At 44.1% G+C, this 13,534-nt stretch overlaps 1 protein-coding gene across 9 annotated transcripts in view; it reads right to left on the bottom strand.

Moving 5' to 3' along the window:
- Positions 1 to 13,534, bottom strand: part of LOC149485424 (uncharacterized) — a 112,911-nt gene that overhangs the window by 2,040 nt on the left and 97,337 nt on the right. For 8 of the 9 annotated variants that reach the window (XM_089700237.1, XM_089700236.1, XM_089700235.1 and 5 more), the window contains 4 exons: positions 13,445 to 13,471; positions 4,056 to 4,187; positions 2,497 to 2,616; positions 1,487 to 1,542 (listed from right to left, as the gene is read on the bottom strand). In XM_089700237.1, coding sequence (XP_089556363.1) covers positions 1,487 to 1,542; positions 2,497 to 2,616; positions 4,056 to 4,187; positions 13,445 to 13,471 — 335 coding nt within the window. The remainder of the gene's footprint in view (positions 1 to 1,486; positions 1,543 to 2,496; positions 2,617 to 4,055; positions 4,188 to 13,444; positions 13,472 to 13,534) is intronic. The other variant, XM_089700234.1, reaches the window with a different exon arrangement.

Genomic DNA, 13,534 nt, shown 5'->3' with positions numbered 1-13,534 from the left:
TTCATAATCAAAGTATAAAATAAAAAATCAGTCAGACAAAAACCAAAAAAATCACAAAACGACTTAGAAAAAACACACGACAGTTTCAGACTTATTAAGCGATATTATTTTGTGCGTGGTTCAGCAGAGTAAGGCAAGTATCACAGAAAAGTTAAACAGCGTAAAGAAGGCACAGTCGGCAATTCCCTATTGGGAATCGAATTTCCTGCAATAGTCGTTAATTTCGCTTTCATAAATCTGAATGTTTTCGGAACTTTTGTACGCGAGATGCAAGAAGCAGACAACATTGATGGAACACAGAAGGAACACAGCAAGCAAGCAATCCAACCACGCTACCTGATCTGACGGACGAACCCTCGAACCGCCCAAGTGGAAACTGTCGTTCAATATCCAATTTCGAATATATCCAAAGAAATGAAAGCAGCATGTGAGGAAATAGATATGGAATTAATGGGCACCGAGATTTACACAATGGTTTGGCTACGGGAGCAATTAACCCCGTATTTATGGTAAACATTTGTGCAGCAAAACTTGACTCAATATTTTTTTTTCAAAGTCGATAGAGCATGTTGAAATTTTTTCGGAGGAACATTTGAACCTTGCATGTTCAAGAGTTTGGCGTCGGACTGTCATCGCAGAGGCCAAGTCTATAGGAAAATGCTGGAGCGAAATAAAACATGCTGCCAAAAATCGGGCTACATGGCGATGTACTGTCGACGCCCTTTGCCCCAGCTAGGGGCCTTAGGATATTAAGTAAGTAAGTAAGTAAGTAATGTTCAAGAGTTTGAACCTATGTTTAAATGTTCTTGGAGCGACAACATTTAAAGTGTCCAGAAATTGTCGATCAACTGTGGCCCAACAAATGTTTACCATTAATACGAAGCTTAACTATCTAAAACTATGAATGAAATAATACGCTAAATGAAGACGCCAGTGAAATATGGTGTCATAGTGAGCGTGATTCTGCACATAGAGGTTGGCGAAAAGGTCATTTTCTTATTCATGTAATCTTTGAAAATGCTTATCCATTTGGAATTGCGAAAGTCTGTAGTTAGCTGGTAGCTTTTGGATATTGTGTTTTTGGTGCTTTTATAGCATAGCTCTTTGTAGTGAGAGAACTTTAAGAGCGTGAGGGGGCGGAATATTCTAAGGGGTGATATTAAGGTGATATAATAGTATTTCAATGAGCTTAACGTGGCGGCGAAAAACCTAAAACAATAGACATAATAGATAGAGTGGATTTGTTTACTGATAATAGGAATAAATTGTATAATATGGGAAGTAGAAATAAGGTTTAAATGAAATAAAAATAATATATTGACTAAGCAACTTCACGTCAATTAATATCTATTATATTTATAAACAAAAATAAATAAATACGAAAGGGATACTACATATAAATTGACATTATAAAGACAGTCAGTGATGGATGACATCGATATGAAGATGTGTTTATCGATATTAAAGATAAGATTCAGATAATTACCTCACTAATCCGGAATTATCAGAACTGGTAAGTGTTGAACCCATCGGCGGCCGCAACTGAAAGAAAGCATGCAATATTGATTAGTTTTGTAATATTGGTAATAAAAGATTTACGTACTGATAGAATTATAAAATACTAGCTTTCCGCCCGCGGCTTCGCCCGCGTTTTCAAAGAAAAACCCGCATAACTAGTTCCCGTTCCCGTGAGATTTTCGGGAAAACCTACCCTATGTGTTAATCCAAGTTACCCTCTATATGTGTGTTAAATTTCATTGTAATCGGTTCAGTAGTATTTGCGTGGAAGAGTAACAAACACACACACATCCTCACAAACTTTCGCATTTATAATACATATAAAATATAGTTGCCATAAATTTTGTTTATATTGAGTCAGATGGATGGGAGTAAAGGACATGCGTCTTTTGATAATATGAGATTTTTACTACCTGTAATTCTTTCTTTAAAAAACTATTTATAAAACATAACCATAAAAAAACAGGCAATAGATCTTATGAAACAATGAACAAAACAAAACTAAAATTCCAATTTTCCTGTCAATTTTACAAGGCTAAATGAGTAATTAAAATGCATAATTTATTTTAAAATGAGTCAGACTAGAGTCTAGAGTCTAGACAGATCAAACGGAATACTCATCTTGTCCACAATACAAAATGTAAATGCCTATTTGCCTACACTTTATCAGCATGAGAAATTTAAATGCATAATTCATTAGAAAATAATAATAGTTAAAAAAAAAAACTAAAAAACACGCTTTTTATAGAAAACCGAACTAAAAAATAGAAAATTTTTATCAAATTAGTGTATTGTCATCGGTCCTCAATAAATCTACAAAGTTTGAACGAAATCTGGCCGTTTAAAGTGGGTCAAAATCGCGCTCAAAGAAGTCGGTTACAAACAAACATACAGGTGAAGCTAATATAAAGCGTGTAATAAGCCAGACCAGACGGTCCAGAGTCCAGACGGACTAGCCAGACCAGATAGAGAACTCACCCTATCCGTCTGCGTGGCGACGTTGCAGGTGTCGTCTGCGCGCGGCTCGTGGCCCTCCGCCATGCGCAGCATCTGCTGCTGCAGCACGCGGACCAGACGGTCGCGCTCCTCGAGCTGGCTCTGCAATGTTTTGGGGAGAAGCTATAGATTCTTGACGTGACAACGTCTTATAATTCGATAGAGCCGGCTGCACGAACGAAAAAACATGACTCATGCGGCGTTACCTCGCTCTGAGGCGTTCCAGTGCAAGCGAGAGCGCAGAACGAGCGACAAAGAAGCACAATCGGACGTTGTCACGTTCAACTATCGTCAGTAAACCGACTTTACAGACAACCAATTTTTTTGCTATCTTTTTGAAGGACAAATGATATTAATCGAATTACAAAGAAAGAAAGAAAGTGCATTTATTTGTACCTAAAATTAACATGACGGTACAAAATTGATAAAATCCATTCAGTGATTAATTCATTAATTAGTCACATTTCAATGTACTGCTTCCGGAACTTTTAAGCTATCTATACATTTTACTTTCACAAATTATTATTGTAAGGGAAAGCCTCCAACATAATGGACAAACGAAAATAATTTTAATAAATACGTACGTGAAGAAAACCCACTACTTATATTGTCAGAATAATTTATATAGATAATATAGTATTCTCATATTTCAAAAAGTAAGTGCAGGATATGGTAACGTCGTCAATACCTAACCATGTTTTATGAACAACCGACAAATAATATTGTAATTAAAAACCTCAAATGACTCACTTCCTCGCAATGTTTTCATAATGAAAAAATATTTCGTCGGTGCTAATTGAAACGGCGGATTTTAAAGTTTAAACCTGACAAAGGTATGGAAGTTCTAATATTTCATACTTAAATTTAAAATTAAAATGCAATCTGTTCAAATCGAAACAAGGAAATGTTACGAAATGATCTTTCTCCTAATTACACTGATGTGAAGAATGTTTTCTATTTTTATGATGTTCGCTTCAAATCTGACGGAGTTTTATACAAAATTTACAGTTACAGTTCGTGTGTGTAGTAAACACAGTTAGGTATCTGGGTGCTGAAAATAGCATCTTCTATAGTATATTTTTTGTTCATCAGTAAAAAATATAATTTGAAAAAACGTAATATAGGTAGTTGTTAATTAAAGTATACTTGGGAACTTGTTGGAAAATTATGTATGTGTGCGTTTGTTTCCGCGCGTGACTATTTTGACTTATGCTTATGTGTATGTGTGAATGCGGATATGAGCGCGTAGGTGCGTGGCTGCGTGCGCTCGTGTCTAGTGTTTGTGTGTGTTTGTTCACGTGTCTAGTGTGTGTGTTTGCGCGCTTGTTTAGTGTGACAAATGTATGTTGATGTGTTTACATGCTAATCTATTGTGAATAGTTTGCAAATGTGTTCACCTATGTTATTAGGGTTGGTATGTGTCCGTGCTAGTCTATTCTGTTTAGTGCGTAGACGAGTGCTAAGTACCTAGTCTATTCTGTCTAGTGTGTACTGAGTGTGTGTGTGTGTGTGTGTGTGTATGTGTGTATGTATGTACATACCTGCAGATAGACAATCTGTCGCCGCATCTCGGCGCAGGCGTCGGGGTGCAGCGGCGAGGCGGGGGGGCGGCGCCCGTTGCCGCGCGCGGGGCTCTCCGCGCACGCCGCTAGCAACGGGTCGAGAGTTTCGCTCTGCAATTATAAATAAATAAATCAATAAAATAAATAAATATTAAAGGAAATTATTACACAAATCGACCTAGTCCCACAGTAAGCTCAATTAAGGCTTGTGTTGTGGGTACTAGGCGACGATAAATATAATATTTTATAAATACATATATAATATTTTATAAATACATATATAGATATAACACCCAGACCCAAGAACAAATAATTGAGTTCATCACACAAATATTTGCCCTGACCGGGGATCGAACCCGGGACCGTCGGCTCAGTAGGCAGTTACTTTACCACTGCGCCAACCGCGTCGTTAAATTAGCAGTATTTTTGTTATTTGGTGAGAAAAAATTAGGTATTTGGGAGCAAATACTTTCGGGACGATTTCTGTTAGTTGTTTGAATAATTACGTATATGGAAGCAAATGTTTTGGTCCTACTCGGGAAGCTACGAAGATGTATTTAACGTCAAGGTTTGCGAAATAACCGCTAAAACAAATGGTGGAGTTAAATAATACATCTTTTACGTACAATTTCTTTAAATAAATTATTGAAGCATGAGCATTTTTTAATAACCAATAGTATCGCTTCAAACGTCAAACTTAATGAAGCGATATGATTGGTTATTTACGAACATATTCCTCGCTACACATCCGCGCACATTATTGGTGAAAAAGCACCCGGTCCAAAGTTCAGCTATGTAATGTCGCTTGAGGAATATATTATGTATAAAAGTGAGAGCAGCATAGTTCTAATTTAGATTCCACGTAATTAAGATACATTGTACATCTTATGAAAATTACCCAACACCACAAGTCAGAAAACAAAATCAGATTATACATTTTATTGAAAGGTAAGTCTCAATTCTAGCTATCACAATTATAAACTTATTATTACTTCCAAAATTCATTAACCAAACATAATTATGTTTGTAAATTCAATTACATTGAATTAATTCCCTGAAATCCTAAAACAACCTCACCGTCACCTCAAAGTTATAAGCTTTATAAAATTTAATTAATTACAAAAAGTATCAAAACTGTTACATTACCACATTCTTCTTCTTGTTAGCGAAATAGGATAGAGAAATAAATAAAAAGCGTTATTTCAAAGTGTTAGAAAAACAGTGCAAAAAGTTGTATGAAGATACATGCATCTCATACCTTAATTGAAGATATGGTTATCACTTATATGGCAATTAAGGTCGATTATTTTACAATAAGAACAGTCTATAACATAACATTGATCTCATAAGAAAATATATTTTAAACATTTGCTTCAGTGACTTTTTATACTTTTCGCCTATGACATAGTAAACCTCTCTTTTTACTATGCCTATGATTATGAAGTGAAAAAAAAATTAACTTTTGATATTCGACATTTTCAAACTCATACGCATTTGAATGCCTTATACCAAAACTATCAAATTCAACATTTTTGAACTTGTTGAAAATGTATGGTATTAAACTATAGGTACCTTTTTTTTTTTTTTTTTTTTTTTTTTTTTATCGTTGGGAAATGCATTTACGCATCCCCCTCTACAGTTTTACTGCCCGAGGGGGTATGTGGGACTCGCATGAAGCCATACCCACTAAAACCCAACGGTGGCCACCGTTCATCTTCGGCGACAGGGGTTAACAGCCAGGCCTTGTACCCCTGCCGCCTACGTGGTGAGTGCCGCAACTGGGCGACTCGCCCAAGCCCCTAATTTGGCAATAGGCGACGGTATCGCATAATGATAACACTGCCCTATTGCCGGGCTATCCACCCTCTGTCGCAGGGGGGGGCCGGTTTACTTGCAGCGAGCATATCTGCAGTATGCTCGTCTCTACGTAAACCTCCCCCTGTGCTTAGTTGTTAGCTCTTGTTTCAGGGCAGACGTTGGACATACTGACGCCTCCGTCTACCAGGTCTCCGTCGACGCAGAGGATCCGCCGCTGGGTCATTTTCCCGGGCCCTCTCCGCATCTTCTTTCGCCTTCATTATGGTTTCGCAGAAGGCTGCGACCATCCCCCATTTCGCGTCATCAGCGACCATCACCTTCACAAGGTCATGCAGGGTTAGATTGTTGTTCGCTCCCAGCAAGCCCTCGAGCGACCTTCTTTCGGATGTCCAGGCTGGACACTCGACTAAAGCCTTATATCCACTTGAGCATGCTCAGGCGAATGAGCGGCTCATTTGGCCGAGCCGCTCAAGTGGAGACGCCTGAGCACGCGCGGCCCGAGCATGCTCAGGCGTCTCCACTAGAGCGGCTCGGCCAAATGAGCCGCTCATTCGCCTGAGCATGCTCAAGTGGATATAAGGCTTAACGTATGTAGGGCCGTGTCTAATTGGCTGCTGCAGTGGTGGCAAGAGGGGGCCGGTTCACGTCCAATCCTATGCAGGTAGCTGCCGAAGCATCCATGCCCCGACAGGACCTGCACAAGTCGGTAGCTGAGTGCCCCCCACCCTCTCTCTACCCACTCTCTTAGCACCGGGCTTATCGCGCTGAGAGTCCAGGCCCCCACGCACGATGCGTTCAGTTCCCGACTCCATTCTCGGAACACCGCGTCTCGAGCTTCCTGCTTCCAGGCATCGAGCGTTTCGGAGGTCAGCTCTAAGCCCCTCCCTCTTGCTTCCGCTCTACGCCAGTAGACATCCGCCAGGGCGGCCGCTTCGAGGTGCCAGGGTGCAGTTCCGGCTATAACACACACCGCATCATACGAAACAGTGCGATACGCCCTTGCAACCCTTATGGCTATCACTCGCTGCGACCGCCTCAGCACAATAGTATTGCGCGTTAAAAGCTTGTCCGCCCATACCGGGCACCCGTACAGCGCCTGTGAGCGCATAACTCCAGCAAAGAGTCGGCGACATGCTCCGCTCGGCCCTGCAATATTCGGCATAATGCGGCAGAGAGCCGCTGCCGTGGTGCTGAGCTTTGTAGCCAGTGCCGAAAAGTGAGCTTGGAATGTCCATCGCGGATCGAGTACCAGACCGAGGTATTTCAGCCTGGACCCAATCCGGATGGGCACCCCACTCACCACAATATCTTCCCCGGTTGGTGGAGCCCTCCGATGGCCGTGAAACCATATAGCCTCCGATTTCTCGAGCGCTACTTTTAGCCCAAGACTTTTGATTTTGGCGACCACCTGTGCCACCCCAGCCGTAGCTCGTAGTCGCGCCTCCCTATAGTCCCGGCCAGTAGACACGACTAGAGTATCATCGGCGTAACAGATGGCGCTAACGCCTTGCGGCAGCACTCCTCGAAGCACGTGGTTGTATCCGATGTTCCACAGAAGAGGTCCCAAAACAGAACCCTGTGGAACACCGCATGCAACCCTATGACTACCCCAGCCATGTTGACCGGGAAAGATAATTTTGCGTCCACCAAGATATGAACGGATGATGCGTCGGAGATAGAGCGGTAGATGATGTTGAGCAAGACCGTCTAGGATTTTGTCCCAGGGCAAAGTGTTAAACGCATTGGAGATATCCAAAGATACTGCCAGTGCAACCCCACCCTGGGAAACACACTCTTCACTTATATCTCGCAGGCGGGCTATGGCGTCTACTGTACTCCGCCTACGCCTAAAGCCATATTGGGCTTCATCAAGGTCCGGTCCTGTTTGCGCCAGATGGTTTTGGATACGGTTGGATATGATACGCTCAAGGAGCTTGCCAGCTTCGTCCAACAGAACAATTGGCCTATAGGCTGATGGTGAATCAGCCGGTTTGCCACTCTTTTTTAGTAGAACAAGTCGACCCACCTTCCATCGTTCTGGGAACCTTCCGTTCTTAAAACATTCTGTCAGTAGTTCGCAGAATCGTTGGGCCAATCCTTGTGAGAGGGCAAGTGACCACACTCTTCCATGCACGCCATCGGGCCCCGGGGCGGTAGATTTCCTTTTCAGGCGTTGTACCGCCATATCTAATTCGGTTAGGGACACGTCCGGAATAGGTCCCGCGCAGGCTAGGTCACCTTGGTCACTGCATCGGTCCGAGTGCTCCGTTGCATTTCGACCCGGGAAGAGTGAAGACACCACCTTTCTAAGCAGTGCCGGCTCCAACCTAGCTGTTAATGGTGGAGCCCAAGGCCGTAGTTTATTCATGACCAGCCTGTAGGGACGCCCCCAGGGGTCAAGGCTCAGTGTCTCCAGCAATTCGGCACATGCCCTCTCCTTAGCGGTCGCTATGGACTCTCTAAGAACCTTCTTAGCGTCTTGGTATACTGTATACCGCTCAGATTCCTCGACAATGGAGTAGTCTGCCCGCCTCCTCCTTTGTCTGTATTTTGTGTAACGGCGTCTGGCGGTAACACAGGCTGCACGAAGCTGCGCAAGTTCTGGTGACCACCAATAAACTTTATTATGTGGCGGAGATGGTTTAACTCTAGACATTGCGGCGTCTGATATGTGTGTCATCGTTGCCGCAAACCATTCCGCCTCAGCGTCCACGTTTATAGAGTCGGGTTTCGGACACCACGCACTAACTATAGATGCCAGTTCCAGTAAGTGTCTGTTCAAGGACTTGAGGGACCATCTCGGGCCAGATTCGACAGGCGCAGACCTGTTGCCGTGTAGATTTGATGTTGTTTGCATAACATCAAATCGGATGTATTTGTGGTCCGACAGAGTCTCCACCTCCGACAAAACCTTCCAACCACGAACTCGATGTGCCAGGGTGGGACTTGCAAACGCAACATCCACGACTGACCCTCCCTGCATGCGCACACATGTATTCTCGGTGCCCTGGTTGAGAGGGACCAGATTTTGAGCTGCGATCCATTCGACTAGAATGTCTCCGCGAGCATCCGTGGTAGAGGAACCCCACAAGGCAGATTTGGCGTTTAAGTCCCCTGCAATGACAATTTGGTGAGGGCGACCCCATTGAATCATGGAGTTTACTTCCCCCAAGAACGCTTCGAACTCAGCAAGCGTTTTGTTTGGTGAGAAGTAAACTCCAATTACCACCATGTCAGTCAGTTTCGCGGCTACACATCCATGACCCTTCCTGTGCGCACAGATTTGAGGTGATCCTTCCGATTGCATTATGATCAGGGCAGCAACCTCGTCTAGATCCCCGACCCAGTTGTCTCGCTCCGATGGAACTGCATAAGGTTCCGAAAGAATTCCGATGTGTATGGACCACTGTGCCAGGCTCTGCATCAGTAGATCCTGAGCCCTGGCACAGTGGTTCAGGTTGGATTGTAGAATCCGAAGCGCCATCCTATGCTGTGACGGTTTCCATAACCTCCACAGTCGCTTCATTTGCCTGGGAGTCTGCAATGTGTCTCTTAGGCCGAGCTTTAGACGCTTTCATATTCGGGGCAGCGCAGCCGTTACCGCCTAAGCGGTGGTCTGCTTTTCTGCCTGCTGCTATGCATACTGCGCAGTTTGGCTTGGCGGTACAGATGGCAGCTTTGTGGTCTGGCTGCCCACAGCGATAACATAGATGACTGCGATCGCACTCCGTGGTGCAGCGGTTGGCCACGTGCCCCACTTCCAGGCATCGAAAGCAACGCATCTCTCGTGGTTCCTGTACCCTTACTCTTGCCGCCACCCAACCGACGAGAAAGCGTGTCTCGGTAAGTTTTTTGGCCACTGTTACAGGGCAGTTTACCCACGCTCCATAAAGCCCAGTTCTATCTTGGCGTATTTGGCTGACCCGTATTTGGTCCACAAGGCATTCTCCCTTTGTTACTATGGCGTCCTTTAAATCGTTCTCTGTAACGGACGCATCTAAGCCCGAAACACGTAGGTCCGCCATTTTCACTGGTCTTGAGACTTTGATGTTCTTGTCTTTAAAGATTGTCTTCAGTTTACTTGCCAGTAAATCAGCCTTTTCTCCGCTACCGGGCCCAGGAATCTGGATTACTGTGGCCCCGGTGATTGCCTGTCGAAACTTTACGCAATCTATTCCGGCCTCCTTGAGGTCAACTTTAGCTCTCGCCTCCTTGATAGCTGTGGCGTATGTTATGCCGTTAGCCTGTGCATCCGATGATATTGTCAAGACGACTGCAGCAGATCGTGGGGCCCTCAGCGTAGGTTGTGATGGTTTGGTTGGGTGAGATATTTTCCGTGTATCAACCGCAGTTTTTCCGGACCCAGCGCGTTGTGCCTTCTTCGCACCTGATCTGCCCTTCCTAGTCACGACTGACCAGCCTTCGTCAGTAGCATTGGCTGTGGGCACCGTTGAGGTCTCCACGTCGTCACACGAAGGAGCCACTGTTGCGGGAGATAAGGCAGGAGTAGATCCCCCACTTCGTAATTCCACCGCTCGACTTTCTTTCCCCTTCTTCTTCTTCTTCTTTTTGCCTCCCTCCTTTATCTCAGTCTCTTGCCTGTTCTGTGCCGCGTTCTGCGCCGGCATGGAGAGCGCCTTGGTTTTCTTTGGCCTTGGTCCCGTATCCTTAGGATGACTGTCCTGTCGGAGGTCGACGACTCGGCTTCTTTCTCCATCCGTAGCGCTGGAGAGGCGTCGCAGTTGTGGGCTCGGTCGTAGCTCCAAGTTCCTAAGCCGCGTATCAATGAGCTCTCCCAACTGGCGCACCATTCTATCCTCGAAATCCTGCGGCAACTCCGCTGGTTGCGCAGAGCCAACAGGGCCCCGATGAATGAGCAACCGCAGCTCCCGCATTTCGCTTTGAATAACATCTAGTCTTATACGCAGACGTTCATTTTCAGCGCGGAGCGCATTGGTTTCTTCGGATAAAGTTCTTACGGCGAGGGAATCCGCGTCCTCCCTAATAGCTTTGGCGGCGTTTCTCAGGTCTGCTACGTACGTGGTCTTAAGGTGGTTGGAAGCTTTGGCAATCTTTTCGACAATTGTCAGATTTGCCTCAATTCTCTTCCTAGCCTCTTCTGTCGCTGTATTGGCACCAGTTGCTATCGATGGCGATCGCTTAGCTTTCGTTTTTGGGTCTGCTAAAGCGGATGAGGATGCTCCGGCTACCGATTCAGCTTGTGCCTCTTTCTCCACTCTGTGTGCCTTGCGAAGGCCTGTGCGAGGTCTTCCTGAGGACGATGGGATGGTGGTATCGCTCGAACTTCCATCTTCCAATCGCGAGCGCTTACGGGTGCGCCAGAAGCGCGACTCCTTGCTCGGGGTGCACAGAGCCTCTCGGCAGGCCAGGGGGCTCATAGTGACCCGTGAGTTTATACTCGCCATAGAGTTAGAGGAGTCTGACTCCGCGGCTACGTCCGTCATCACATACGAACGATTAGCAATTCCTCCAATTTCAGTGGGTGTAGGAGTAGCGCACGATGCACGCTCCAACACTAGACTGCATTTTCCAATTGCCGAATCTCTCGGCAAACCTCCTTCTTCTTCTGGTTGGGGTTTCATTTTGACTGTGTTTTTAGTCCCACGAGTAAGGGGGAAATATATGGTCCACCCGGGTGGTGCCCCCTGTACCCGAGTAACCCTATTACACCCCGGAGGGCGGGCGGTATCCGGGGGTTGGCCGCTCCGACTTGGTCTTCTCGCCAAGCCACCTACCTCCCCATGGGAAAGCAGGAATCCGACGTCGCGCTTAGGCCCCGTGGGGCGCCCCAACGCCGAAATAGAGGGGTTTTTTATTGAGGTCACCTTCCTCTCGGGCCGGCCGGTTAAGGCGAGCCCCCTGGTCTCTAGCGTGCCGCTAGACATGACAACGTCACACGCTAGAGATAACAGTTCGCCCGACGCCACTTCCCGTATGGTTTAGTTAATAAAACGAATCGGGAGCTGCACGTGTTTATTCCATATTAGCTTCCCCAAGATGCTGGCTTGCAGCCCAGGTACTGAGCCCCCCCGCCACGACAAGGCTTGGAACGATGGGGGGGAAACTATAGGTACCTAATTGAAATAATATTATAAAATTTATTAATCATTACTTCATCAAGTAGGAAATGCATTTATCTTGAGCGCAAAGCTAATTATTATTTATTGGTACACCCTCACGCTATTTACAGCAAGCGTGCCTCACCCGTTTGCACAAACTGCTTGCGCAAACTTCAAGCTGTAGTCGAAGAAAATAAATAATTTTGTAGAGGTGGAGTTGTAATATTGAATAGAATATTGATCTTCGATAATTGTCATGCTGTGTACTAACTGAATATTTATTTGCTATTTTTTTACAAATACTCAGGAAGGTACATACTACTGAATCGAATTGACAATAGGCATGACGAAAGATTTTGAAATCCTCTTCCATAATGTGTGTATACGATTACTATACAAGAAAACCCCTATATTTCGGTAATATACTTAAATTTAACGAAGATAAAAGTCATTTTCCAAAAAATATTTATTAACTGTGCCAAAACAGCTCGCAGGTGTCATGGCGTAGGCGTGACGTCACACTTTGGTAAATACGTAATTATTTGTACGCATTGCGAAGAAAATTAAAAAAATATTTATTTAATATGTGTTATAGAAACGAATTTTAAAGTTTATAAGTGGTGTGCAGTATTGCAGTGTGAATCCACATAAAAATAATGCTCAAAAATGTGTTGGTAATTATTTCAAGCGAGAAAATAATAAGAAATGATTGTATAAAGTTGGCGCGGAGAATCCCGAACCATGTATTCGTGAATTCGCAATTATATTTCTGTTCTGAGTCGATAAAGCATACGTGAAACAATAGAAAATAAATAAAAATGCGTATTCTCAACATATTCATAACAACAAAAAACATCTGACGTGAGTTGTTTACTTAAGCGTGACGTCACGCGTGTTTTAGTCAAAATGGCCAACTGCAGTATTTCAATGTTTTATTTTATTGATAATCCCATTAATCTTAATGTTTTTAAGATTTATAAGTCACTATATGTAATTTATCTATTATACATTTACCCTTAAAAACACTAATACGATCATTTATGGATACTGTCGTCATGCCTATTGAATGATATATAGCAGGCAGACAGATTATTGTTCGTAATAACATGTATATTTTTTAGAACCACGCAAACGAAGCCGTACAGTGTAGTGCAGTTAAACATAATACCAATCATAATCGAACATTTGCAAAACCGCAAAAGTAAGCTTATGGACCCTCTAAACTACACGATGGGCGAGTAGAGGCAATCACGAATAATCCTAAATGTCTATGATCTGTCCAGATGTTTTTTTCATAATCGCCGTAATGGCGGCAAACATCGACGATCATTTGTTGAGCCAGGCGCATTACTAAAATTGACACAACCATACCCGAAACTGTTTACAATATTCTACAATTCAACATTACAATTCCACTCCATAGGTACTTTCCCAAGCCGACCCGAGAACGCAGTGCAAACATTTACTTACACTCATCGTATTGTGCTCCTCCCCGGGCTGTAGTTGCGTGCAGCGAAACGATGCAACCAAAACATAAAAATTATAACACGAACAAATCAT

Source organism: Colias philodice, chromosome 10 (genome assembly GCF_061535455.1).
Source record: "Colias philodice isolate Cphi_HAF_F1 chromosome 10, ilColPhil1 Martin Lab GWU primary, whole genome shotgun sequence".
NCBI classification, from domain to species: Eukaryota; Metazoa; Arthropoda; class Insecta; order Lepidoptera; family Pieridae; genus Colias; species Colias philodice.
The sequence above is the reverse complement of the archived record's forward strand: the minus strand, read 5'-3'. Positions and strand labels throughout refer to the sequence as shown.